Raw genomic sequence first — 26,576 nt, forward strand, 5'->3', positions numbered from 1 at the left:
ATTATAGTTCGCTTCAGTGCTCCCAAGTAATCCGCCTTGTCCCCGCCGCTAAACGAGGGCTGCAGAGCCCCCAAATCGCCCGGGGGGGCAATCTGCCGGCATTTCCTGGAAGGGGCAGAGCTTTTAGCTTCAGCTCTGCCTCTCCTGACGTCAATCGCCGCATGGATCGCCACCTCTCCCAGCCCCTCTCTGTGAAGGAAGAGTGAGAGGGGCGGGCAGAGGCGGCGATGCGCCGTGATTGTGAAATTCCTTATGCGGCCCAGCCTCATCCTGACTTTGCCTCCTGCGGCCCCCCAGGTAAATGGAGTTTGAGACCCCTGCACTACACGTTACTTACATAGACATACAGTATGACTAAGATATGAATTAGATTGTGAGCCCCGCTGAGAGACAGTTAAGTGACAATATATACTATGTACAGCGCTGCGGAAGATGTCATGACTAAATAAATTCTAAGTAATAAATAATTCTGTGCATGCCGTACTGTAGTACGAATATATTTTTTTCTTACAGGTTAGCTTTAATACAAAGAAGATTCTGATTATGATCATAATGCAATCAGGGATCAGAGATCTAAAACCATAACTACTTTAAGTGCAACAGTAAAACAAAAAAAACATGCATACGCAAACTCTGTATGTAAAAAAGCTGCACAAGACTGGCATCAGTGCTGTCACAGAGATGCCAGAGCCATTTCTCACATTGCTTAGTGTCATTTGCAGGCCCGGTCCGCCCATGATGCCAAGTGAGGCGACTTCCTCAAGCGGCAAAACCCTGGGGGCAGCACCAGGCAGAAACAGGAAGTGATGATAGTGCCTAGCCAACCTATACTGGGGACAACTGTACCTGGCTAACCAATACTGGGGCAACTGTACCTAGCTACCAATACTGGGGGCAACTGTACCTAGCTACCAATACTGGGGACACCTATACCTGGCTACCTACCTATACTGAGGGCGAATTTGGATGGTTCAATGTAGCTAACAGAGGGGGAAAGGGGGAGGGGGGGGGGGGGGGGGGTAACGCATCCTCACAAGTTTGCCTCAGGCAGCAAAAAGTCAAAAAGTCTAGAACTGGCCCTGGTCGTTTGCCTTCTTAAAACAGAAGGAATTTGTGATAATTCAGCTTTAAAGCGCACCCGAGATGAAAAACTAACTATAACAAGTAACTTGTCTATATATATCTTATCTAAAGTTTAGATAGTTTACACAGCAAATCTGGCTGCAAACAGCTTCAACAGTTTATGATGATTTATTGCTGTGATACAATGACAGCGGACATATTCTGTTTGTCATCATTAGGGCCCTTTCACACCTAAGTGGGAATCGTGCAATTCCCGCTAATCACTGAAGCGCTAGCGTTTTTTAAAAACGCTAGTGCTATATTAGTCTATGGTATTGTTCACACCTGAGCTATAAGTGATAATCGCGGGTATTCCACAATTATAGCTAATCGCAAACGTGTTGCATGCAGCATTTTTCAGGAGATTTAGGAGCGATCGCCATTAGCATATATAGAATTGCTAATCACGATCGCTCCAAAAATGCGAATTTGCACAGTGATTTTTCCGCAATAAATCGCAGAAAGATCGCCCACAGAAAACGGTACCGCAAATCGCTAGTGGCTAGCGATTTTAGGTGTGAATGGGCCCTTACACAGATAATCTGCATCTCCACCCCTCAGCCTGTGAACAATTCACTCCCCCCTCCCCTCTGCCTCTGAAATCTCTGGCTAGTAACCTCCTCCTCCTGCCCAGACTGAGCTCCCATAAGCCCTTGCTACATGGGTCTAAGTGCCTTGGCATTTTGGAGAAGCTGTGGGCGAGGCTTGTTTAGTTTATAGGGAATTAGAGTATTAAAACAAAACAAAAAAAGTATTTGGCTTGAAGAATGCCCTATAAACTATATGTAAGGAACACAATTATGCAATGAGTAAAAGTTCATCTCGAATCCACTTTAAGTGAACATCTGTGGTTACCCACAATGCACCGCTACTGAATATGCAAATGATCTCTTTATGCCCCTGAAGCCAGGCAAGCATCCAGAGCCGCTGATGGCTAGCAAGCCTATAGCTTTACATTTTACAGAGCCACACCAACCCCACATGCAGACAGCCTGTTTCAGACTGTTGGTCCTCCTCAGTGCATGGCAGGCATTGATATGGTTCTATGGGATAGGGCTTGGACCAGTACAGTACAGTAACCAAGCAGCTCGGGGTGACCCAAAACCACAAGGAAAGTATAGGGGACTAAAAGAGACCGATAAGCCCTCCTACTAAAAAGCAACATTTAGTGTGGTTTGCTTTCTTAAAACAGAAGGCATTTGCGATAATTCAGCTTTAAGTGAACATCTGTGGTTAACCACAATGCACCACTATTGATTATTATTTATTGTCTATGTTAAATTCCGGAGCTCTCCCCCACTAAAATAACTACTGGTTTGTATGGGTAACCACAGGTAACACCACCCCTCCAGTTTTTGCACGGCCATTGCAATTGATTTCCTTGTGGTTTTGGGTCACAGTGAGCTGCTTGGTTACTCTGCTGTTCTGAATCCAACCCCTATCCCATAGAGCCATATCAATGCCTGCCATGTACTGAGGAGAACCAAAAGCACGAAACAGGCTGTCTGCATGTGGGGTTGGTGTTACTCTGTAAAATTTAAAGCTTTAGGCTTGCTAGCCATCAGCGGTTCTGGATGCAAGCCTGGCTGCAGGAGCATAAAGAGATCATTTGCATATTGAGTAGAAGTGCATTGTGGGTAACCACAGATGTTCACTTAATTCAAATTCCTTCTGTTTTAAGAAGGCAAATCACACTAAGCATTGCTTTTTAGTAGGAGGGCTTTTCAGTCTCCTTTAGTCCACTATACTTTCCTTGTGGTTTTGAGTCATCCCAAGCTGCTTGGTTACTGTGTTGTTCTGACATTGGTGTATCCCTAATTTAGTGTAAGCATAGGTGCAAGCTGATGGCAAGTGAGCTGTGTGCCAAAATCACATAACATTACATCTAAAGCAAAAAGCACATACATTAGCAAAGCAGCAAAAACACTCACCTGTGACATCCCAGGCTGCAAGATGGCAGTCCCTTGCTGCTTCTGTACTGGCTGTGTTAATGACTGGTTAAGAGATTGTGAGCTCATTGACTGGAAAAAACAAATTATTTTTGTTATTCTGAATCTTTGTACATTGTAACGACTTAAAAGTTGCTGAAAAATAAAATGTTGTTGCAATACACAACCAGCACCATTAGATGGCAGCTGTGGCACATACAAATTTGATGTCACACACGTTCTACAAGTCCCCAACTGTCCATGCTATTTCAGAAACGTCAGAATTAGCATATGCATCCCAGCTACCTGCATGGCCATATTTTTTTTAAATGAAGGGCTATGACAAAGAGGCAGGACACGCCACTCAGTACCAAGAAGTGATGTGGTAGAACTGACCTGTGATGGACAGGGACAGCAAACTAGCTAGGGAATGTCACAGTCAGTACCTCATGATGCCAGCTATGCAATACTGCAGTTATTTCATTTCTTACAGTGACTTAAAGGGACACTTAACTCCAGAATAAAAAAAAAATCAGTTTTACTTGTCGGGGGCTTCTACCAGCCCCCTCCAGCCGTCCCGTGCCCTCGCAGTCACTCACAGAGGCTCCGGCCCCCCGCCGCCAGCTAGTTTCGTTTTCGATCTTGTTTTTCCAGACCTACATATCTTCCATATAACTCCCCGTTTCCTTGCTAGATTTAGAAAGGAAGGTAAAACCAAAACCTTTCACACCAGAGCCCACTTCTGGCGTTTTTAACGCAAAGTCTATACTTTGCGTTAACCAAGGTAAAAGGAAAGTCCATAGACTTTCCTTTTACCTTTCACACCCGACGCTGCGTTTCGATACGTTGCGGTACGACGCGTCCCGGCGCATTTTATCGTCGGGAATCGGCGCTTCCCCTTCGGGGTAATTAACTACCACCGCCGCTACTCAGCGTCGCACCGGAGTTTCCCGACGACACGCCGCAACGCGTGCAGGAGCCGTTCTCCTGCACGCTTTTGGTGTGTAACGAGCCTAAGAGTTTTGCCACCAGTTCCTATGGTGTTTACAAAGACAGGAGCTGGGGAATTAATTTAATTCCAACTTCCACAAACTCCTATTAAAGCTAAAATATTACGGTGATGAGGCATGTAGTATTCAGGAAACATTTTATCTCAGGCAAACCTAAAGTTAACTCTTCTGTCTTTAAGTTAACTCTTCAATCCTTAAAATAACTCCAGAGTTAAAGACAGGTTGTTAATTAACTGCGTGTGAAAATAATTACAGAGGAGGTAAATTAACTACAGAGGGGGTAACAAAGAATGAAGAGATAAGATAACTCTCTCACTGCGTGGTGGCAAGTCATCTCTTGCCTTATTATCTAAAGCATGATCTTGGTGAATTGAGGCCATTGTCACAGTCCAAGCTAAGAGGAAAGAGACTAGCTTGAGAGCGGTGCAGCCCACATATGCTATAGAAATCTAGAAGCACGCTTTTTTGAAAGTTGAAACATGCAGGGCTGGGCTAAACTCACGGCACTAACCCTACTGTCAGTGTTTATTTGACTTTAGGTAGGCTTTAATTATATAGCACAATAATAATGATACATAGATAAAAGTTTTAATACCTGACTGCTAATAGACGACGACCTCCTCTTGTCCAAACCAGACAGGGCTTGTCGTGGAGGGGTGCTGGTGTCCGTTGGAATCTTGGTAGGGGTAGCTAGATAAATAGTTATATATAAATAACATTGAAAATGCATATTTATATATACAAATGTTGAACATTTCCATAATACAATGAAAGCCCCTCAACATACAGCCAAAACTTAAAGGAATCCTGGATTGAGAAGTACATGGCGTCTGCCATATTTACTTCCTTTGAAACAATACCAGTTGCCTGGCAGTCCTGCTGATCTATTTGGCTGCAGTAGTGTCTGAATCACACCAGAAACAAGCATATAGATAATCTTGTCAGATCGGACAATGTCAGAAACACCTGATCTGCTGCATGCTTGTTCAGGGGCAATGGCTAAAGGTATTACAGGCAGAAGAACAGCAGGGCTGCCAGGTAACTGGTGTTGCTTAAAAGAAAAATAAATATGTCAGTCTCCATATCCCTTTCACTTCAGGTGTCCTTTAAAGCGGAATAAGCAGCATAATAAACTTTAAAGAAAAAACACTTCTTTATTACAGCTGATACAAATCCTAAAATAAATCTGCAATGTCTACTTCCTGATTTATGGAAACAGACATTAACTTTCTGTGCTTTCAAATGAGCTTATCTGCCTCATCTGTCATGGCAGTCAGGTGACCCGGGGAGAGATCAAGTTACAACTTGTGATTAGACACAAATGAAGAAGAATTAAAACAGGCTAAACTCTCTAAATACATACAGGGTGCATTTCTCTATGTTTTCCTTCTGTCCTTTGCAAGAGTTCAGGTGTCCTTTATGTATAACTACATATGGTAACTGAACTATCACACAGTAATGCAAGTTCATTAACTGCGGGTATATCCAATAGCATGGCTACAAGGGAAAATAAATCTTCGCAGAGGGAGGGGGGCTGCGGCAGGGGTGAGGACCCCAACTTCTTCCTTCCCTCCAGCTCACTTCCACTTTGCCAACTCCTCTTCCAAGGCCCCCTTATTTAATCTAAAAAGGTCACAAAGGGATGTGGCACAGAGGGATGTGGAAATAGCAAAAATGATTGCTTTGTTGTTCATCCATAACCTGCCCGTTGTTTTTGGGTCCCTCCCACTTCATCACTGCTAAACACATGCGCATAAATCAGTGAGCTAAAGTATGCTGGTGTGGAACAGGCACCATATGAGGACTGGAGAAATGAATGGGAGCTTAAAGATGCACCTCGCTACATTGTGTAGCGGTTCTTGCAGAACCGCTAGCGGTTTGCCGTGAGCGGGAATCGTGAGATTCCCGCTCAGGTGGGAATGGGCCCTTAGAGGTGTGTTCAGTACACCAACCATACCTGTTATTCGGGTGTATAATTAAAGTGCTAAGCAACATCACCAACAGCACGGCTCCAATGTGACTGGTTCTGGTAGGGGTTGCCCAGGCAAACGTGGTTGCCTGATGTCGTAAGTAGCTAGGTCCGTGGGAACGAGCCTTAGCCGGGCACATAGCATGCATGGTAAAGCCGTTAAACAGCAATATTGGTGAGGCTTTCTCTGTCCAATCATTTAGAAGGCTCGGACCCTGCGACTAGGTCACATGGGCACCTTCTCCTTTCTCTCCCAAAGCATGGATGTAAAACTTTGGCGATTGCGTTTTTTGTTGTTGATATGAGTGACGTGCTCTCGATGATGGCGGGGTCCTTACACAAAAGACCATATATATTAAGGTATGTGTTTAAAGCAAGCTGTAATTACCCATTTGGTGACTTATTTACATTGTTCATCATGCATATTCATGAGGGAGTTGGCTGACATGTTTATTTCCTTTTAAATAATGCACATTGCCTGGCTGTTCTGATGATCCTTTGCCTCTAAAAACACACGCCACGGATTATGTTGGCACTTTATAAATCGATAATAATAATAATAATACTTCTAGCCATAGACCCTGACAAAATTCTGACATGGTTGGCTGCATGCTTGTTTCAGGTGTGTGATTCAGACCCCACTGACCAGAAAGATCAGCTGGACTGCCAGGAAACTGGTACTGTTTAAAAGGAAATACATGACAGCCTCCATATGTCTCTCACCTCGGGTTCCTTTAAGTTTGCATTGGGGCTTATACAGGTCATATTTGTCTGCACCATGTACTGATAAAGGGAGCCCTCCTAAACATTTGCCAGCCCGTCATGGATTGACTGATGTATTGAAAAATAAAACAACCTAACGAAGGATACAGTGTGCTAACCTACTTTTGACTTTGCAGATTTGTATAGAGTTACTCCTCTGCAGGAAGTGACATAACTGGTCACAAGATCATTTAGGAGAGGAAGTTGCATTTAAAATAGCATAATTATATGACAAACTGCCCATCATAGTTTTCCTGCAGACTCTATCTACGTGTTTGGAGAATGTATCAATTCACTAAAGTAGAGAAGCATGTCCCCTCATTACCATGTGTGCCAAGAGCCAGTCATTAAAGCTATGGGGTCAGATAAGTTTTGTTAAACCTATGGACTTAAGGAAGTATTCTATAGCTCTACGAAACAGTTATTCTACTAATAGCTCCCTGTCTGTAAGTGATAAAGAACCGTGCCTACTCACATGAGGGATCTGACACCGCTGTGTGAGACGATGACTTGATGGAACTCTTGGAAGATGGTGATGGTGTCCTGCTGTCATCAAACCTGTCCAAAGCATCCTTCAAGCTATCTTTATGTATGTGATTATCCGAGACTGAGTCTTGGTTAATCTGGAAGCACATAAGTATATATTATTTATAGTCCATGAGGCATTTCATTAGAGCTGAGAGCATTAGAGCTGAGAGGTGTTCTCTGCATTCATATAAACACAGTATGCAGACAGAAGTATGGTATCACAGCAGGAACACCAACTAGTTCTGCAGTCTGTTTAGCAGCAACAAGAACTCACTTTATCTGAGATGATGGCTGGCGGGGAATCTGCTATGCCAAGTTCTCGCCTTCTCTCTGCACCAACCTCAGCATAGCTGCAAAACAAAGCTCCATTAAACTTTACTTTGAATAAAAAAAAAATAAGACAAAGTAACAGGTTTGTGCACTTATGCTGGGAATACACTGTACGTTTGTACCGCTCGATCAAGCCATTAGATGGCTCGATTGATAATTTCCGACATGTCCGATCACCCGCCGGATTGATTCCGCACTCGTTACAGCGGGCGGGACAATGGAAAAAGGAAAACGAGCAGAAGATAAGAGAATCACCCGTGGGGACGAGCGGGAATCGATCCGGCGGCATAATCGAGCGGTGCAAGCTGTGTATTCCCGGCATTAGATTAGTTCCTCATCACTGCCTGATAAGTGGCGAGACTCTTTTCCAAAGAAGACATGACATAAAAAAAAAAAGTAGAGATAATTTTTCTAAAGACAGCAAATACTGACAAATGCAAATACCCCAAATGTTTTTATCTTGGAACAGACAAAAAAGGTGGCAGATGGAAATTTTCCTGTGAGGGAAAGTCACTGCGTGTCCAGTATGGGAAAGAACACCACAAAGCTCCCCCCACCTTTTTTTACAAAGTTAAAAAAAGGTGGGGGGGAAAGACTGCGCGTCCCTAAACACATGTTGCAATTGAATGGTTAATCGCACAGGCATACACCGCCTCTGTCAGACTGAAAAATGCATGCCCTGCATCCTAGACAAGTGCTAACCTTTTTTAACTTTGTAACTATGTAACTGTCAGGTTAGCTGCTCCCAGCCCCTCCTCCTGAGTTTCCTGTTTGCATAATAAGTAGTAGCAGATTTGCATATGATTTGCATCTGAATTGAATGCAAAGTGTGCAGAAAATCTATTTAGGTGCTTTCCCACTGAGCTGGTGGTCATTTCAGATGCAGCCTTAGTGGTATGCGCTGGCGTTCTCCTCACTGTTCAACAAAATTTAAGTTACACATTTTTTTTGCTTAGCTGCTCCCAAGGTTTTAAATTTAGGTTAGGTCACTTGCCCGGAGGTTTGCCTCACCGTGTCGCCAGTGTCTAGTATAATATACTTTGCATGCAAACCATATTGGAAGCTAAAGTTCCTCCTAGTTTAATAAATGTTAGCACTTGTCTAGGATGCAGGGCATGCATTTTTCAGTCTGACAGAGGCGGTGTATGCCTGTGCGATTAACCATTCAATTGCAACATGTGTTTAGGGACGCGCAGCCTTTCCCCCCACCTTTTTTTTAACTTTATCCCTGACCTGTCTGGTGTGTTCTTTGGACTTCATGGTGTTGTTGCTCCCAATATTCTCTTAGACAACCTCAAATGCCGTCACAGAGCAGCTGTATTTGTACTGACATTAGATTACACACAGGTGCACTCTATTTAGTCATTAACACTCATCAGGCAATATCTATAGACAACTGACTGCACTCAGACCAAAGGGGGCTGAATAATTACGCACACCCCACTTTGCAGTTATTTATTTGAAAAAAACGTCATGTATGATTTTCATTCCACTTCTCACGTGTACAGCACTTTGTGTTGGTCTCTCACGTGGAATTCCAATAAAATTGATTCATGTTTGTGGCAGTAATATGACAAAATGTGGAAAACTTCAAGGGGGCCGAATACTTTTGCAAGCCACTGTAGCTACATGTGGTCACTTTCATTTTGGTTTTAAGACGCAGACTTTCTATTCATTACAGAAATATGTGGATGCTTTGGGTCACCATAATAAGCTAAGTACTGTGTGACTTTAATCCTGTCCATCTGTGGTGCTGAATTTTCAACAAAAGGTAGTTTTTTAATTTAATTACAAAAAACCACATTTACAATGTCTGTTTCAATAAAAGTTTAGATTGCAATTATGAGCACGGAATCCACCTGCTATAGCAATAAGTAGATCAGGCCCTGGGAATGGCTACTGGTGGTGGCACAACACGCACACATAACAAACCAACCTCATTACTTTGTGACCACAAACTAACCATTTCATTACCTTACAACAGTGTGTGTGCACACAATGAACTCAGGCCTGGAATTCCACTGATGATAGGTGATGTAGTATCTTGTCTGCAGCCATATCCACTGCTGGCCTTTTGTGAGGAACCGATAGTAACAGGACTTGCCTTTTCCATACTGCATCACTACAAGGGGAAAAACCAACATTATTGCCCATCATGTTTAGCAAATTAATGCATGAGAAAGAGCAAATAACCATGTGTAATAAGCAGGTAACCACAACAACTATTCAGGAACCATGCCAATTACTAAATGACTGAAAGAACATTGTCTGTTGCTACACATTAGTGCTCATTGCTGTTCCCTCTATTCTCTTATGATGTCAGGGCAGTACGGTGGCTATGTGGCTAGCACTCATTTTGCAGTACTAGAGTCTCAGGTTCGCTTCCCAGGACACTCTCTGCATTTGTATGTTCTCCCATGTCGGCATAGGTTTTCTCCCGCTTCCTCCCACGTCCAAAAAAAACATACTGGCAGGTTATTTAGCTTTACCCCAAATTTGGCACATATGATAGGAATACTATGGTAAGGAATATACACTGTGAGCACTTTTGAGGTAAAGTTAGTGACAAATTTCACAGCGACGCTCTGAAGTGCTGTGGAAAATATTGCCATATGATTCATATTTTTCCAATATAAAAGAATTCCAAGTTTCCAAGCAAAACTGATGTAACATTTCCCTCACTTGTGCCAATCTGTTCCATAACTAACCTACTAAAGCACATTGTCATCTAATCCCACTGGCCAGAATGTATTGTCTCTGTGTCATGGGACTTGCCATCTTGTTTCCTGAAAATCCTGCATTATGCTTTTTTTTTTTTTTTCTACCTCAAACCTGCTCTGATGCTGGGAATACACAACGAGTTTTTGGGGCAGATTTACTAGTTGATTGTTTTTCCATTCACCTGTCAGATCGTTTTTTTTTGCGGTTTCCGTTCACATGAAAAAAATCATTCAGAAAAACTATCAAAACGAGACTTGCTGGAAATGATCTATCGAGCCATCTATCTGCTGAAAACACTCATGGTGTATTCCCTGCATGAGATACCAATGTTTGCACGAGGTGGAGGAGCGCAGTGCAGAGAGCTGGCTACAGCAGCCTGCCGAGGAGAACATCTGCAAGGCAGGAAGTGAAGATTTCTAAGGAATGGGACATCACAGAGACAAACTAAATGTTCTTTCCTAAGAGACTGGGGAAGACAGAATTCAATCTCTGCAGCGATATGATCATCATTATTCCTATGGGGAACATGTTCTGCATAGACACTAGAACTAACATTTATGTTTTATTAAGGTAACGGTAGCTGTGTTAATATACTTACAATGTTCATGACATTTTGCAAGATTCTCCAGATCATCCACATGATAATAATCATAGCCAGAAGTCCCCAGCACTTCAAAAGGCAAATATCCTATTATAGGTGGAGCCCTGAAAAAGGAAGAAAAGATCAGAAATCACATCAGAAATGAAACCGGTCGCAGAAATAATGTATTTGGCATCCAGTATACAATGTAATTCATCTAGCTATTGTAAGGAGCTTTAGTCTTGATACACTTCTCCAGGAGAGGAGTCATAAGTGCTCCCAATCTGGTTGATAGGTTGGTGCACTGTATGCTTGCATGGCACATTATGCATGTTATAGGGCCAGAGTTAGGACACATAATTACCCAGAACCACCTCTGGGCAGTGTATGGGACTATGCAAAATAATGCATTATTTTGCAAACTAAAACCACTGCTTTTTAATTTAGCTGTCAGGATAGTGGATCCTTATTATTATGTTTCATTGAGTATTTGTGTGCAAAAGGTTATTGAATTTGTTGTTCGATTGGGCTGACCTACTTTAGCACCCAATTTTACTTACCTTAAAGTGGATCTTTCACCAAGGATTAAAGTTCATTCCAATCAGTAGCTGATACCCCCTTTCCCACAAGAAATCTTTACCTTTTGTCAAAAAGATCATCAGGGGGTCTGTATGGCTGATATTGTGGTGAAACCCCTCCCACAGTGTGATGTCATGACCACGGTCCTGAGAGTTTGCGGTCTGTAAACCTCGTTGCATTGTTGGAATAACGGCTGTTTCCAACTTTTAAGCAACCATTATCTCCCTCTGTGCATGCGCGCGCCTACACACACACACACACACACACACACACACACACTCGCAATGTTAGTGGGTGTGGTCATGGCTTTTTTTTTTTAACTGCCAAACAAGCAATATCTCCCTCTATGTATACGACGCTCAATAATGGACATTCCGTACAGATCACCTGATCTCCATACAGATCACCTGTAAATCAGAGAGAGGAAGCATTATACAATGAGTAAACACGACCTGCGCCTGCGCAGGATGGCCATTGCAGTGCGATCGAATACGCGCGAGGCTACAGCCGCGCAGGCACATTGGACAGCAACTGGTCAGTCACTGAAACCTAAACTAGCTGCCTGCGAGGGACTGGAGGATCGGTTTGAGACGGCGCACAGGCACAGGACATCTACAGGGGGCTGGGGGAAGTGTAAGGTAAGTGAATCCATTTCTTTAACACTCAGTTAAGGTTCCCTTTAAATCCCCAGCGGATATTCTCGTTTCCAGAATTCATTTGTTGGATAGACACATTTTAATTTTCGCATCAGACGGATAGTTCAATTATTTCCAGCATGTCCAATCCACTTCTGAGATTCGAGAAAGGGATCAATTTTGTGCAGTACTGATCTCAAAATCGATCCTTCTCAATCAGAAGCAGATTGGACATCTCTCAGACATCTGTAACAAGAAAACTGTATTGTGTCTATCTATTTAAATAATGCATGTAGTACTCATCATACTAGGTCCATTGATAAATGTATTTTTAAAAAATGCAAACACATGGCAGCAGTATTACAGTCACAAATTTCCCTCTGATCCAAATGATTTGCTTTACGATTATACAATAGTGTTTAAAAGAATAACTGATAATAAAGTGTTCATATCTTCCCAAGCCTTATCATGGGATTGCACTGACAGGAAGCTGCATTGCACTCAGCTCTGCAAAATGTCACGAAATTTTACATATACACATATGGACAGGAGAAGATGCAATTGGTTGCAAAACAGTCTGGGTAACTGTGACCTGTTAGTATAGCTCCCTGACTGAAAAGGATAAGAAATACTGATTCCAGCAGCTTTAGGGCTGGTTCAGACGGACGTTTGGAGGCGTCGCGTTCGTTGGCGTCGCGGCGGCAATGCGTTCGGGCTTTCAGCAGCATTCGCATTGCGTTCGGATGCGGTCGCGTGTTTTTCTTCCCCTAAGGGAACCGCCCCCTGAAGCAACATGTAGCTTCCAGGGGCTCCTTGAACGCCAGTGAAAATCAGGACCCGAACGCCGCGTTCGTGTAAACGCGCATGAAAGCTTGGTACAGACGCTCCCATTCACTTGAATGGGAGCGTTTAACGCCAAGCCCCCGAACGCTGGGGGTAAACGCTGCACAAACGTCCGTCTGAACCAGCCCTTAAGCACTTTTAAAGTGGGGACGGAGATTTTTATACAGATTACCTAATCTTGGGAAGGAAGGCAGCAACAACACATTCTCCCATAGGACACAAAGTGCATAAGCTTGTCTCAGATTAGTACATAGTGATGTGTACAGGGGAAACTGTTATGCGATCATAAATGCCAGACTAAACAGGTGGCTTTTCAGTTTGGATTTAAATACCTCCAGGGTTGGAGTGGACTTGATTGGGCGTGGCAAGGTATTACAAAGGGTAGGGGCAGCATGACAGAAGGCTATGACAGAAGGCAGACTTGGGAGGCAAGCTGTAATTCTGCTTCAAACCTATAATTATGCCTCCATGCATATGGATCCATAAAATGACAAAAGCAGAAGAAGAAAGTTTTACCACAGGTAGGTTGTTTGCTGTAAAGCGAACATCCCCAGCCCTGAAAAAGGCCTGTACACAAAATCAGTCGGTTTACAGTAGCATTTTCTGTATTCATACCTGGGCTGATCCATTCACACATTTCTTCTTTTAACAAATAATAATGCCTTAACTAAAACACACTGTTCTTTTAACAAATCCGGACATTCCTGGGGCCTATTTTGCAGCAACCTTAGGAAAGTTTGGGTTTCAAGCGCCAATAAAACAAACACTCTCCAACCCATTTGAATGTGGTTTCCATCTCCAGCCTATACAATAACACCTGGTAGTATGGTGTAGTACAAGTATATGTGAAATTAACGCACAGAGGTCTGGGAGCTTGAGGTGGAGGAAATTCACCTATATTTAGACACCAGACTGAAGGGATAGATTATAAACCATTCTAGAATGTCTGGTGGAAAAATAAAATACATAAATTCTAGTTCAGAATAAGGTTTACTGATACAAATAAAAAATGAAAAAGCACTAGAGTACAGCCATAGAACACCTTGTTACTGGAACATGATGGCTTTTATCCATTACTGTGCACTATCATCTGGGCACACACTTGCTGGGTCAAGTGCCTCTTACATGTTTTAGGTTATCCTTGAAAAGGTTTAAGCAAAAACAGCAAAAACGTTACAACACTATTACTGCTCAAAAAGGTTTATAAAGCTGCAAAGAAAATAAAATCCGAAAACAAACCCAAATGGCTATATAATAAAAAAAACAGCAGTGTGGCGTACTAGTAGCATACTATTTTTCCTACCGAGTAGCAGTGTCTTACACACTACAAAAGATTTATTCTTACATGAAGAAATTAGAAAAAGAATAAAGGTAGGCGTGCACGTCTCTGTCTGCCTGTCGAATTTAGATCTTACAAACATCAAACCTACTAAAAAAAAATCAATGTAAACGATGGCATTAACAGTTGAATAACAGCGCTGGGACGCCCTGAGAGTGGCTTTCCAGCACATGCACGCTTGGTGATGGAAATAGCCGAGCCGTTTGAGTCCATGCTACTGTAAGCGGCAGATGGCTCCCGCCTCCGCCCTAGCGTGGACCCAATCTGGCCTGGCTTTTTCTGAAGGTAACCGAGCGGGATGGTGCTATTGCGCAAGCTCTTTTCGGGGTCCCAGCGCAGGAACGCGCATTTGAAGGACAATGAAGGAAGCCTCAATAGGATGCAGAGGCTTTCCTCACCCAAGGTAAGTACCCCCTAGGGGCACTTTTTTTGCTTCAGGTCTCCTTTAAAGGGAACCTTAACTGAGAGGGATATGGATGTTTCCTTTTAACCACTTAAGCCCAAAGGGTTGTTTATTTTTTGCATCTGAGCAATTTTCACCTCCCATTCATTTGACAATAACTTTGCCACTACTCATCACAATCAATTGGTCTATATCTTGTTTTTTCCACCACCAATTAGGCTTTCTGTGGGTGATACATTTTGCTAAGAATTAATTTATTCTAAATCCATTTTAACAGGAATATTCAGAAAGAAATGAAAAAAAAAATCATTATTTCTCAGCTTTTGGCCATTATAGTTAGAAATTAATACATGCTACCGTAATTAAAACCCATGTATTTTATTTGCCCATTTGTCCCGCTTATTACACCATTTAAATTATGTCCCTATCCCAATGTATAATAGTCCTCTTACAACTGCACCAATGGCTCCTTGGCGTGCCGTGATCAACCCTAAAGTCACAGGGAGTCAATGTATCAGATGAGAAGATCCGCACCATCTAAAAAAACTTAATTTATTGAAGCCCTTTTAAAAGAATTGACAAAGCATATAAAATTTGTATTCATTACAACAGAGGCAGCCTATTCTCCCTGGGTCGACAAAGCTTGACAAAAAAAAAGATGGTTAGATACAGTACAGACCAAAAGTTTGGACACCTCATTCAAAGAGTTTTCTTTATTTTCATGACTATGAACATTGTAGATTCACACTGAAGGCATCCAAACTATGAATTCAAACATGTGGAAGTACAACTGAAAATATGTCACATTCTAGGTTCTTCAAAGTAGCCACCTTTTGCTTTGATTACTGCTTTGCACACTCTTGGCATTCTCTTTATGAGCTTCAAGAGGTAGTCACCGGAAATGGTCTTCCAACAGTCTTGAAGGAGTTCCCAGAGATGCTTAGCACTTGTTGGCCCTTTTGCCTTCACTCTGCAGTTTAGCTCACCCCAAACCATCTCAATTGGGTTCAGGTCTGGTGACTGTGGAGGCCAGGTCATCTGGCGCAGCACCCCATCACTCTCCTTCTCGGTCAAATAGCCATTACACAGCCTGGAGGTTTGAGGTAATTGTCCTGTTGAAAAAAAAATGATGGTCCAACTAAACGCAAACTGGATGGAATAGCATGCCGCTGCAAGATGCTGTGGTAGCCATGCTGGTTCAGTATGCCTTCAATTTTGAATAAATCCACTACTGTGTCACCAGCATTACGGTGGGAACCAGGCATGTAGAGTCCATCCGTTCACTTTTTCTGCGTCGCACAAAGACACAGTGGTTGGAACCAAAGATCTCAAATTTGGACTCATCAGACCAAAGCACAGATTTCCACTGGTCTAATGTCCATTCCTTGTGTTCTTTAGCCCAAACAAGTCTCTTCTGCTTGTTGCCTGTCCTTAGCAGTGGTTTCCTAGCAGATATTCTACCATGAAGGCCTGATTCACAGAGTCTCCTCTTAACAGTTGTTCTAGAGATGTGTCTGCTGCTAGAACTCCTTGTGACATTGACCTGGTCTCTAATCTGAGCTGCTGTTAACCTACGATCTCTGAGGCTGGTGACTCGGATGAACTTATCGTTCGCAGCAGAGGTGACTCTTGGTCTTCCTTTCTTGAGGCGGTCCGCATGTGAGCCAGTTTCTTTGGAGCGTTTGATGGTTTTTGAGACTGCACTTGGGGACACTTTCAAAGTTTTCCCAATTTTTTGGACTGACTGACCTTCATTTAAAGTAATGATGGCCACTCGTTTTTCTTTACTTAGCTGCTTTTTTCTTGCCATAATAAAAATTCTAACAGTCTATTCAGTAGGACTATCAGCTGTGTATCCACCTGACTTCTGCACAACGCAACTGATGGTCCCAACCCCATTTATAAGGCAAGAAATACCACTTATTAAAACTGACAGGGCACACCGGTGAAGTGAAAACCATTTCAGGTGACAACCTCTTGAAGCTCATGAAGACAATGCCAAGAGTGTGCAAAGCAGTAATCAAAGCAAAAAGATGGCTACTTTGAAGAACCTAGAATATGACATTTTCAGTTGTTTCACACTTTTTGGTTATGTACTATACTTCCACATGTGTTAATTCATAGTTTGGATGCCTTCAGTGTGAATCTGCAATGTTCACAGTCATGAAAATAAAGAAAATTCTTTGAATGAGAAGGTGTGTCCAAACTTTTGGTCTGTACTGTATATTTTACAGACACAGTGCAACTAGAAAAGGCTGCAGTAATCCAGACCACATTAAAATAGGTATAGGAACTTATAGGATAGAAGAAATAGGGCTGCAAAATTTGTTACAGAGTCTCTTTAAAGCAGCAGTGAAGCATAATTCTATGTCCTGTTGCATAGCACTCATAACGTGCAATGTGATTTTTCATAATTGTGTTGCTTTCCTATTGCAAAGTGCATAGAGTAAAAGTAGCCTAAGGGTAGGAACAAACTAGGCAGAATCGCATGAGTTTTCCCCATAGCACGTAGTGTGAAATTCATATGCGATTCTGCCTAGTGTGTTCCTACCCTAAATGTTTACCTGATCTACCACAAACTTTGCAGGCAAGTGTGCACTGATTGGATGAGCAAGCTGAGTTACCCACCTGTGGTCTAAGAAGAGAAACTTCCATTCTAAGCTGTGTCTGGAGGTGAACTCTTCATTGGGCTCTTCCACAGTGCACATTTCCTAGTGGACAATAAAATAAATACATTTAAAAAAAAAGCTCATCAACTTCACTTGCAAAATATTAAAATGTACATATAGGCAAAAGAAAAATATTGCTACAGAAATGTGAAAACTGCATTTATGGCCGTCAGCCTAATGGCTCTGGGCTCTCTCTACTAATGATGGTCAGGGGAGTTTCTGAGCAACGTGGTCAGTAGCGGTCTGCCTGAGCATCTAAACATATGAAATCACACCACATTTGCCATCATGTTTTTGGTCTGCTTTCTGTTTAAGCCCATTTCCACAGTTTTTTTGTTGTTGTTGTGTTAACCTATACTCTCCCAACTATGGTAAGTAGTTCCCAACCTTCCAAAACTTCCCCTATACACCTCTGTCATTTAGCCAGAGCACTTCCTGTAGATTGTAAGCTCGCAAGGGCAGGGCTCTCTCACCCTTGTATCTTGGAATTTGATATACATTGATATACATTTGTTCATCATGTTAGATTTGTCACTGTGATTACTAGGGTGACCAGTTCTGTATTACAGGTCAATATTTTGTGTATACCACTGCCTGTATTACTATGTTCCCCGTGTCTGGCCCCCCCCCCCCCCAGCAGTTTACGTTTTTATGTCCCTAGCATTTTGCGATCCACAAATGATCAGAATTGGATTGTAAAACTCTGCTAGGGGAAAAAGGCCCTTGCAGTTACATATACTGTAAAGGGGAGAGGGAAAATTGGGGGTGCAGCTCAGTTTGTTGGGGAAACTTTACATGCACAGTTCAGAACCGCTCTGCGCCTCTCACAGGAACTTCTGGCAGGCTGCGGAGATAAGGAAACCAGGCACAGGGTACCCCGAGCACAACAAGCTGCTTCAGGACACTAGGTTAGTAATATAGCCCACCATGGGCTTCAATTAATAGTCTACCCCCCCCCCCCCGATTCAGGGATACTTTAAAGGGGCCCTGAGCAGAGTACAAAAATGAAAATTGGCATTTACCTGCGGCTTCCTCCAGTCACCAGTAGCCTGTGAGGCCCCTCGGCGTCCTCTGGGTCCCCTCTATGGTCCTGCTGGCACCCCAGTTAGTGCAGTGACTTAGCCTAAAGTCGGCAACAACTGCGCATGCGCGGCCTGGCCATACTTCCAGCTCAATCACGCTTGTGTCGCCGTAAGCGCCCTGTGCAGTTCTAGAAAGACTGAACTGCACATGCGCAGGAGGCTCACGGCAACGCATGCGTGATCAGGCTGGAAGCATGGCTAGGCCGCGCATACGCAGTTGCAAAGGACTTCAGCTAAAGTCGCCGCACTAACGGGGCCGACAGCGGGACCACAGAGGGGATGCAGAGGACGTCGAGGGACCTCACAGGATACGGGGGCTGGTGGAAATTTTCATTTTTGTACTCTGATCAGAGTCCCTTTAAAGCTCCCGACAGACCTAAGATAACAGCCTAATGACAAGTCGCAAAGTTAAGTAGGTAGCAAAATTATCACACAAATGATCATTCCAGCAGCTGTATAGACTATCAGGAAAACCGATTATCCACTGATGAAAGACACATTGCAAACCACTGAAACTGCAAGTGAATGATGGGTCCAGAAGTCTGAACAATCTTCTGCCTGTGTTGATGATGTTGAGGAACACTAAGGGTCAGCAATGCCAACAAAGTACAAAAATGTTATACTCCTCCAGATACTGCCACTAAAAAGAAGTCATGGATGCAGCTGGCTCATTAGATATGAATCACAATGCAAAAACTGCTGTAGTTAAAGCTGGGAAAGAACATACTGGCACTAGGGGTTTTCATTTAAAAAAAATTGTATAACTTTTACCTTAATGAACTGAGGTGTAGCTAATCTAACAGTTGCTACAAAGCAGACCCGCTCTTCAAATGCAGGCCTGAGGGACCTCTGTAGTGCACCATCAAAGCCATTATGTGTCGAGCTGGGCACTGAAAGACAAACAACAACTGATTGCAAAGTCCTTTTTTGTCTAGATACATCACCTTTAAATGTACATACTGTTTGAGCAAAGATGAAATATTAATGTCCAGATATGACAAAAGAGAACAAAAAACTTGATAGGAGTTATATTTGCTTTGTTGCAAAACTATAGTATAGACAGTGGATGATCATGTTAACAATTACAACATGGAAAAATCTTTTACATGAAGGATCTTGTTGTGGACCTGTAAACATGGAATCTTCAAGAACACTTGTCTCTTCCTGCATAGAAATAGGCATCTAACATCCTCAGGGTCAATTTATATAATAGGGCAAAAAGCAGCAATGCCACAATATCCACTATGGCGCGCACGAGGGGAATCGGCGTGGGAGACTTGGGCGCAGGATACAGCTGGTATATTGCTGATCCTGCTGCTGCACAAGTCCTGGCTGTGTTAAATACTATTCCCTATCCAGACCGCTATGGATGGTAGGGAATTAAATAATTCGGCTTCCAGCAATTGCTGGAAGCCGAATTATTGTGTTTTAAAGAGACACTGAAGCGAAAAAAAAATTATGATATTATGATTTGTATGTGTAGTACAGCTAAGAAATTAAACATTAAGATCAGATACATCAGTATCATCAAAATAATGGTTTCCAGTACAGGAAGAGTTAAGAAACTTCAGTTGCTATCTCTATGCAAAAAAGCAATTAAGCTCTGCGACTTTCAAAGTCGTGGAGAGGGCTGTTATCTGACTTATTATCTCAAGTGTTATTGAACTATTTACTTTTTCTCTGCCAGAAGAGAGGTCATTAGTTCACAGACTGCTCTGAAAGAATCATTTTGAATGCTGAGTGTTGTGTAATCTGCACATATTATAGAATGATGCAATGTTAGAAAAAACACTATATACCTGAAAATAAAAATATGAGAATATTTTCTTTGCTGCTAAACTTCTAGTAATTATTCATAGTACACAACCAATTCATCATATTTTTTTTTCGCTTCAGTGTCTCTTTAAAAGTAACTTCAGCTCAGTCTTCTGACGATGCCTAAGTTACTCCCTGTGCGCCCAAGTCTCCTGCACTGGATTCACGGTGTTCGACTATGGCTGCTGTGTCCCCCTCCCAAGTTGGGCCAACTAAAATAAGATAGGAAAGCTACATATGTTCAGGCAAACAATGATCATCTCCATCACGGCGCAACAATGACTTGATGTCTGTATGCAACTGATACTATTAGATATTCAGGGATATAGTAAAAACCCAGGAAACCAAAAAAAATGCAAAAAAAATACTTTTTCTTTAACCTATTTTGGTTCCTGGACGTAGAAACTACGTCCAGGAACCATGCTCGCTACCGCGGCCGATCGCGCACGTGCACGCGCTCTCCCGGCCGCGGATTCGGTAGCCACGGAATCAATGTATCGGGCTATGGTGCCCGATCACTGATTCCTCTCCCCCGCTGAAAAAGCGACAGCTTCTCTCGGAAGCTGTGCTTTTTCTGTCCGTTGCCTCCCCTCTGCGTCACTCTAAGCGTGTGTTACGCTTAGAGTGACATCATGTAAACAAACTCATGGTCGCCATCTTGTGGCCAAAAAGTAAAACTACAACTAAAAAGTAAAAAAAATAAAAAACAACACACAATTACATTATAAAACTATAGTTTACATCTCACCCTCCCAAAAATACCCAAATAAAATGTTTAATATTAAAAAACAAAAAAAAAAACATTACAATAAAAAAAAACATGTAAATATTTACCTAAGGGTCTAAACTTTTTAAATATCAATGTAAAGATGAAATATTTCTATATATATTATTTTATTTTAAACTTGTAAATAGTGATAGATGCAAAACGGAAAAAATGCACCTTTATTTCCAAATAAAATATTGTCGCCATACATTGTGATAGGGACATAATTTTAACGGTGTAATAACCGGGACATATGGGCAAATACAATACGTGAGTTTTATTTATGGAGGCATGTATTATTTTAAAACTAATGGCTGAAAACTGAGAAATAATGATTTTTTCAGTTTTTTTCTTATTCTTCCTGTTAAAATGCATTTACAGTAAAGTGGCTCTTAGCAAAATGTACCCCCTATAGAAAGCCTAATTGGTTGCGGAAAAAACAAGATATAGATCAGTTCATTGTGATAAGTAGTGATAAAGTTATAGGCTAATGAATGGGAGGTGAACATTTCTCAAGTGAAAACGACGGAACGCGAATGGGTTAATGTTCCAAAAAAAAGTTCAGAGTTTGTATACAATGTCTTCAATCACGTAGAAAAGATTTGAGAAAGGAACCGCATTGAAGCAGGACGTCTGGACCAGGTGGTCCACCTAGTCCGGAAGTCCTGCTTCCATGCGGCTCCTTTCTCAAATCTTTATTTGGTGGTCTACCCTGGCTTAGTTGTTGTCCAGATGAGGTCATACTGTGTATTCGGATTGTGCAGATGTTCACTTTATGTATAAAGGCCTGAAGAAGGGTTGTGGACCCGAAACAAATCGATGTTGTTGCCTTTTCAACTAATTATATGCACTTTTCTACGTGATTGAAGACCTTGTATACAAACTCTGCACTATTTTTGGAACATTAAAAGTATTTTTTGCATTTTTTTGGTTTCCTGAATTTTTACTATATCCCTGAATATCCAATAGTCCTTGTGAAGGTGATTGTGGTGCACCTACAAGGATTTTTTCGTCTATTGTGTATTCTCCCAATACAACATTACTGTACGCAGCTGATAGTCTGAGCTCTATAACCCAATAGCAGCCAATTCATTTAGAGTCTTGCAAGTGCTCCAGGCCAATTTTAGCACTTTTTTTTTATTCCTTACATTTCTGTGCTTCGAATTCGTACTACTATTATGTGTATTTGTAGCCACTTGTCACTAAAGGGCAGTGTGAGACAACAACAGAGAACTTCTGCTTTCAGTTTCTATATTTTCTGCTAGCAGAGAGAGATCAAAGCATTCCAATAATTTACAGCACAAGTTCTGCCAACTGAAGTCAAAAGCAGTGCAATTATTTCAAACGAAATAACTCTATTGAAATTGCTAATGGGTTAAAATGCCTTAATAGTCAGTTCACACTAGCAGCACTTTTGGCGATTGGCCAGCAATCGATAAAGTGCCAGTATAGTGGAATCCTATGGGGTGATCTCTCTACAGTGTTGTGATTTGTATTAAATCACAATAGTGCTGCATGGAGCATTTTCTGAAAGACTGCACATGAAGGAATTCTGCAAAATCACACATCACTTTAACCACCTGTCACAATCTGTTCCGCCTGGTGACATTTGTGAACTGTATGGACTTCCTCTGTTCACCAGCAGATGTCCCCTCTCACTTCAAGAACATTTCACTATGCTGGTTCTGTCCACCAGCAGAGGTCTCTGTATTCAGGAACTGTTTCTGCAGCCTTGGAAGAGGTCACATGACCATCCTGCACAGTATATAAGTCCAGCTCCAACAGAACACCTTTGCTAGTTCATTAGTGATGATCGCCCTAGAGCCTGTGTTCTGGTCACTTACCCAATTCCTGCTACCTGATTGCTCGACTCCCTGGTGTAAGATATTGGCTTTACCAGACTATTCTATTTCTTACCGATTGTATTGCTTGATGTCCTGGTATCTGATCTTGGCGTGTATGACGATCCAATTCCCTGCTGCCATATGTACTATGTCTGATTGTATATTATCTTGGATATATATATTAGTTAGATTAGCTAGACAGGGTCCGGCGTTCATTGTCTGCACACTGTGTATATACTGTATATTCACTGGTTTGTGGCATGTCTGATTGTAAGACGTTTGCCTGCAATTATATTGCTACTTTGTTTGCAATTACACTGCTATTTGTATTTATGTTCTTGCACCAATTGCAGCATCACTACTATATATCCTGCACTTCGTAAATAAACATTTTCATTATTTCACTTTTACCCGTGGTTTGGTCTTCAGTATTTCCACAATAAGTGACAATCTGCATTCAGTGCAAATCTGTGCGCACTGCACCAGGGCTGTGGAGTCGGGACAAAAATCTTCAGACTCCGACGACTCAGTTTATGAAACCACGACTCAGACTCCAACTCCGACTCCGGGTACCCAAATTGTCTCCGACTCCTCGACTCAGACTCCTTGGCCTAATACTTAACAGGGCTGTGGATTTTGTACAAAAATCATCTGACTCCGACTCCTCAGTTTATGAAATCAACGACTCCAACTTCGGGTGCCCAAAATTGCCCCGACTCCAACTCCACAGCCCTGCACTACACGTTACACCTCCCTAGCGGTACTGACAGTTATACACGTCCATACAAAACATGCTGTGTACAGTATTGACGTGCATACACATCACTACTCTCCTGCACTGTATACTAGACCCTTGCTTTACACATTTTGGCAAGTTACACGAAAAAAAAAAAAATTATGAAAATTGATTCCTTTTTGCACTGAAATCCTGGGGAAATTGAACACCAGAAGGTTAAAATCACTTTGTATAAAGCTACCCAATTGCTAAGCTGTTGAGTTTTGCTACTTGTAGAGGATTCTTTTATTTTTCTAATCAGTACTTAGAGCCAGTATCTTACCATTATTTAACGACTTGAAATTTCCAATGCACTTTACATATTCATATGTAGCTGGTTCTTTTGGGTCAACCGTTCCCCGCAACATGTGGCAACAGAATTCAAGCTCGTTCTTTGCTGTAAGAAGATAAATGGATTTGTTATTACTACATACACTCTTATACAGGTATCAGATTAAACTCACCACAAACAACATACTAGTGTAAAGAACAGCAATAACATTTTCAACCTTTATCATCATTTTCTATTCCCAGTAGTGAGTCTAGTTTTTCCTGGACCACTTTTTGTACATACTAACCACCAGAAAACAGAGAACACTAGACCTGCAGGTTTGAGCATGAGCAGACCCTGGCATATTGCCATTACTACTCAGCCCTGGTTACACCCCTTTGGATCCTTATAACTGCCCTTCTGTCTGCTTCCAACACATCACCCAACTATACATAAGAAATTAACTATGGGAAACTTACTTTTCAGATAATCCGAACCCAAAGAACCACCTTCCAGCGTGCGCGTAGACAGGATTTTATATATTTCTGAATGTTCCCCCTCGGGGACAAAATTAAATATACTCTGATCAACCAGATCAGACTGAAAGAGAAAGATGAAAATGAGATTTAAAAAAAAGAAAAGACAGTAAATATACAAAAATGTAAGACATTCATAATCACAACATAAGATTTCTAATGTTCAATTTAGACCAAACACAAATACAGTTAAAGAGACTCTGAAGCCTCAAAAAAAAAAACAGTTTTGACTTAGTCTTCTTAAGCATTAATGCCATACCAGAAATGCTGCATCCCCGCGGCTAAACTCTCAATTAAACCCCCCGAAATCCTGGGGCAAATATCCATGACTTTCCAATTTGTGGATTTTGCTGCCTGGGGAGGGAGCTTTGGGCTGTTGCTCTGCCTCCAGTCCAATCAATCTGCGCTGATCGCTGCCTTTCCTCAGCCCTCTCAGTGAAAGACGGAAGGCGGAGATCCGCGCAGATTGACATGAGTAGAGGCAGAGCTACTGCCCAAAGCTCTGCCTCTACATGGAAGCGATCCCCAAATCTTCTCCTGGGGATTTCAGGGGGATTAATTGAGAGTTCAGCCACGGGGATGCAGCGTTTCAGGTAGGGCATTAATGCTTAAGAAGACTCTTAAGTAAAAACAGTTTTTTTTTGAGGCTTCAGTGTCTAAGTTCCTGTTATCCGTAACTTAGGCATCCAGAAGCGGTAAGGTGGGTGTTCCTAACTAATTATGCAGAGCAGTGTGCAGCAGCAACTACTAACAAAACCTCCAGGAACCTGGTCCTCTCACTCCTACAGCTGCATCCTCACAGCTACACGTGTCAACTAACCCACATCGGGTCACATGCACACATCGGAGCTATACAGAAGGGATGCAGCAGAGCAGCGGAGAACTGCAGGAAGTGAAGACCGGCACCCAGAGGTTTTGTAAGTAGATGCTGCTGTGCACTGCTCTGCATTTCATCTACGGGGGAGGTTAGTGTTAATTTTAGGACTGGTTTCTTGAATTTTCAAGCAACTGGCAAGAACACATATCGGGCATCAGGCAATCCCCGTCTGTGCTGGATAACAGGGACTACTACTGTGTATGAGATTATAGGATATGTGACATAAAGGTACATATTTAAGTTTCAGGTAATCAAGTAGCTTTAAAAATTGTGCTGGACAGCTTGTGTTGATGATATACTGTGTATTTTGTCAGTGTATCTTAGTACAATAGTGAAATATGTAACCAATAAAAGTGAACTATGACATTAGGCATGCTAATATCTCCATTCTAGGGTGCTCTTCCTAAAATGGTTCACTAAACTCACAGCTATCCAGCTGCTGGTGATTGGACTCTTTAGCAACTGTGATCAACCTCTTATCTGCATTCAACATACGACATAATAGGAAAATAATCAACCCATCGAACACCAAAGTCAATTTTCTTTCTTCTTGACATTAATAATCCTTAGTGGCAAAACTTGCAGGTTATGCAGTCTCTTTAATTGTGCTTTTACACTTGGTGCGGTGCGATTTGGAACAATCGTACTGCACCAGAGGCGAAAAATTGGCACCGTGCGTTATTGCTGCAGTACAACTCAAGAAAAAAAAACAAAAAACAAGACATGCACTTCTTCCAGGGAACCGACAGTGGGGAACGACCCCTTTTGAATAGTATGGACAAAGGCTCTGAAGGAACAGGGGGAGGCTTGGCCACTACTCTCTTCCATAGCCCCCCACACCATAGACCATGCGGGCTGGTATATTTCAGGGTGTGGAGCCCCACGGGGTCTGGGCTCCGCATTCTGGCTATACCAGTCTGAAGAGGTGACAAGGGGTTAAACAGACTGAGGAGGGGAGACTCCATATTTTATTTTTTTTAATTTAACTTGTAATGGCCAAATCATAGCTAGAGCAAAACTGGTCCTACGAGGGCCGAGATCCTCACACATTTTTGATACAGCTCAAATGAATTGATGGGTCTGAATCGGGAAAGGTGTGGTCCATCAGGTAGAACACATTCCTTTCTTTCTCAGTCCATCCTAAACAACGGCATGGATCTGGCCCTCCAGGCCTGGAGTTCGACACGTGCGT

General features: G+C 42.2%; 1 protein-coding gene across 2 annotated transcripts in view; it reads right to left on the reverse strand.

The window, feature by feature from the left end:
- The window catches only part of CLOCK (clock circadian regulator), a 123,237-nt gene that overhangs the window by 15,865 nt on the left and 80,796 nt on the right, over positions 1-26,576 (reverse strand). For both annotated transcript variants that reach the window (XM_068278578.1, XM_068278577.1), the window contains exons 8-17: positions 24,451-24,571; positions 23,984-24,097; positions 19,272-19,390; positions 17,378-17,460; positions 10,969-11,075; positions 9,624-9,771; positions 7,594-7,669; positions 7,267-7,414; positions 4,656-4,750; positions 3,054-3,143 (exon numbers count right to left, since the gene is read on the reverse strand). In XM_068278578.1, the coding sequence (XP_068134679.1) occupies positions 3,054-3,143; positions 4,656-4,750; positions 7,267-7,414; positions 7,594-7,669; positions 9,624-9,771; positions 10,969-11,075; positions 17,378-17,460; positions 19,272-19,390; positions 23,984-24,097; positions 24,451-24,571 (1,101 nt within the window). The remainder of the gene's footprint in view (positions 1-3,053; positions 3,144-4,655; positions 4,751-7,266; positions 7,415-7,593; positions 7,670-9,623; positions 9,772-10,968; positions 11,076-17,377; positions 17,461-19,271; positions 19,391-23,983; positions 24,098-24,450; positions 24,572-26,576) is intronic.

This window comes from Hyperolius riggenbachi, chromosome 1 (assembly GCF_040937935.1).
Source record: "Hyperolius riggenbachi isolate aHypRig1 chromosome 1, aHypRig1.pri, whole genome shotgun sequence".
NCBI lineage: Eukaryota > Metazoa > Chordata > Amphibia > Anura > Hyperoliidae > Hyperolius > Hyperolius riggenbachi.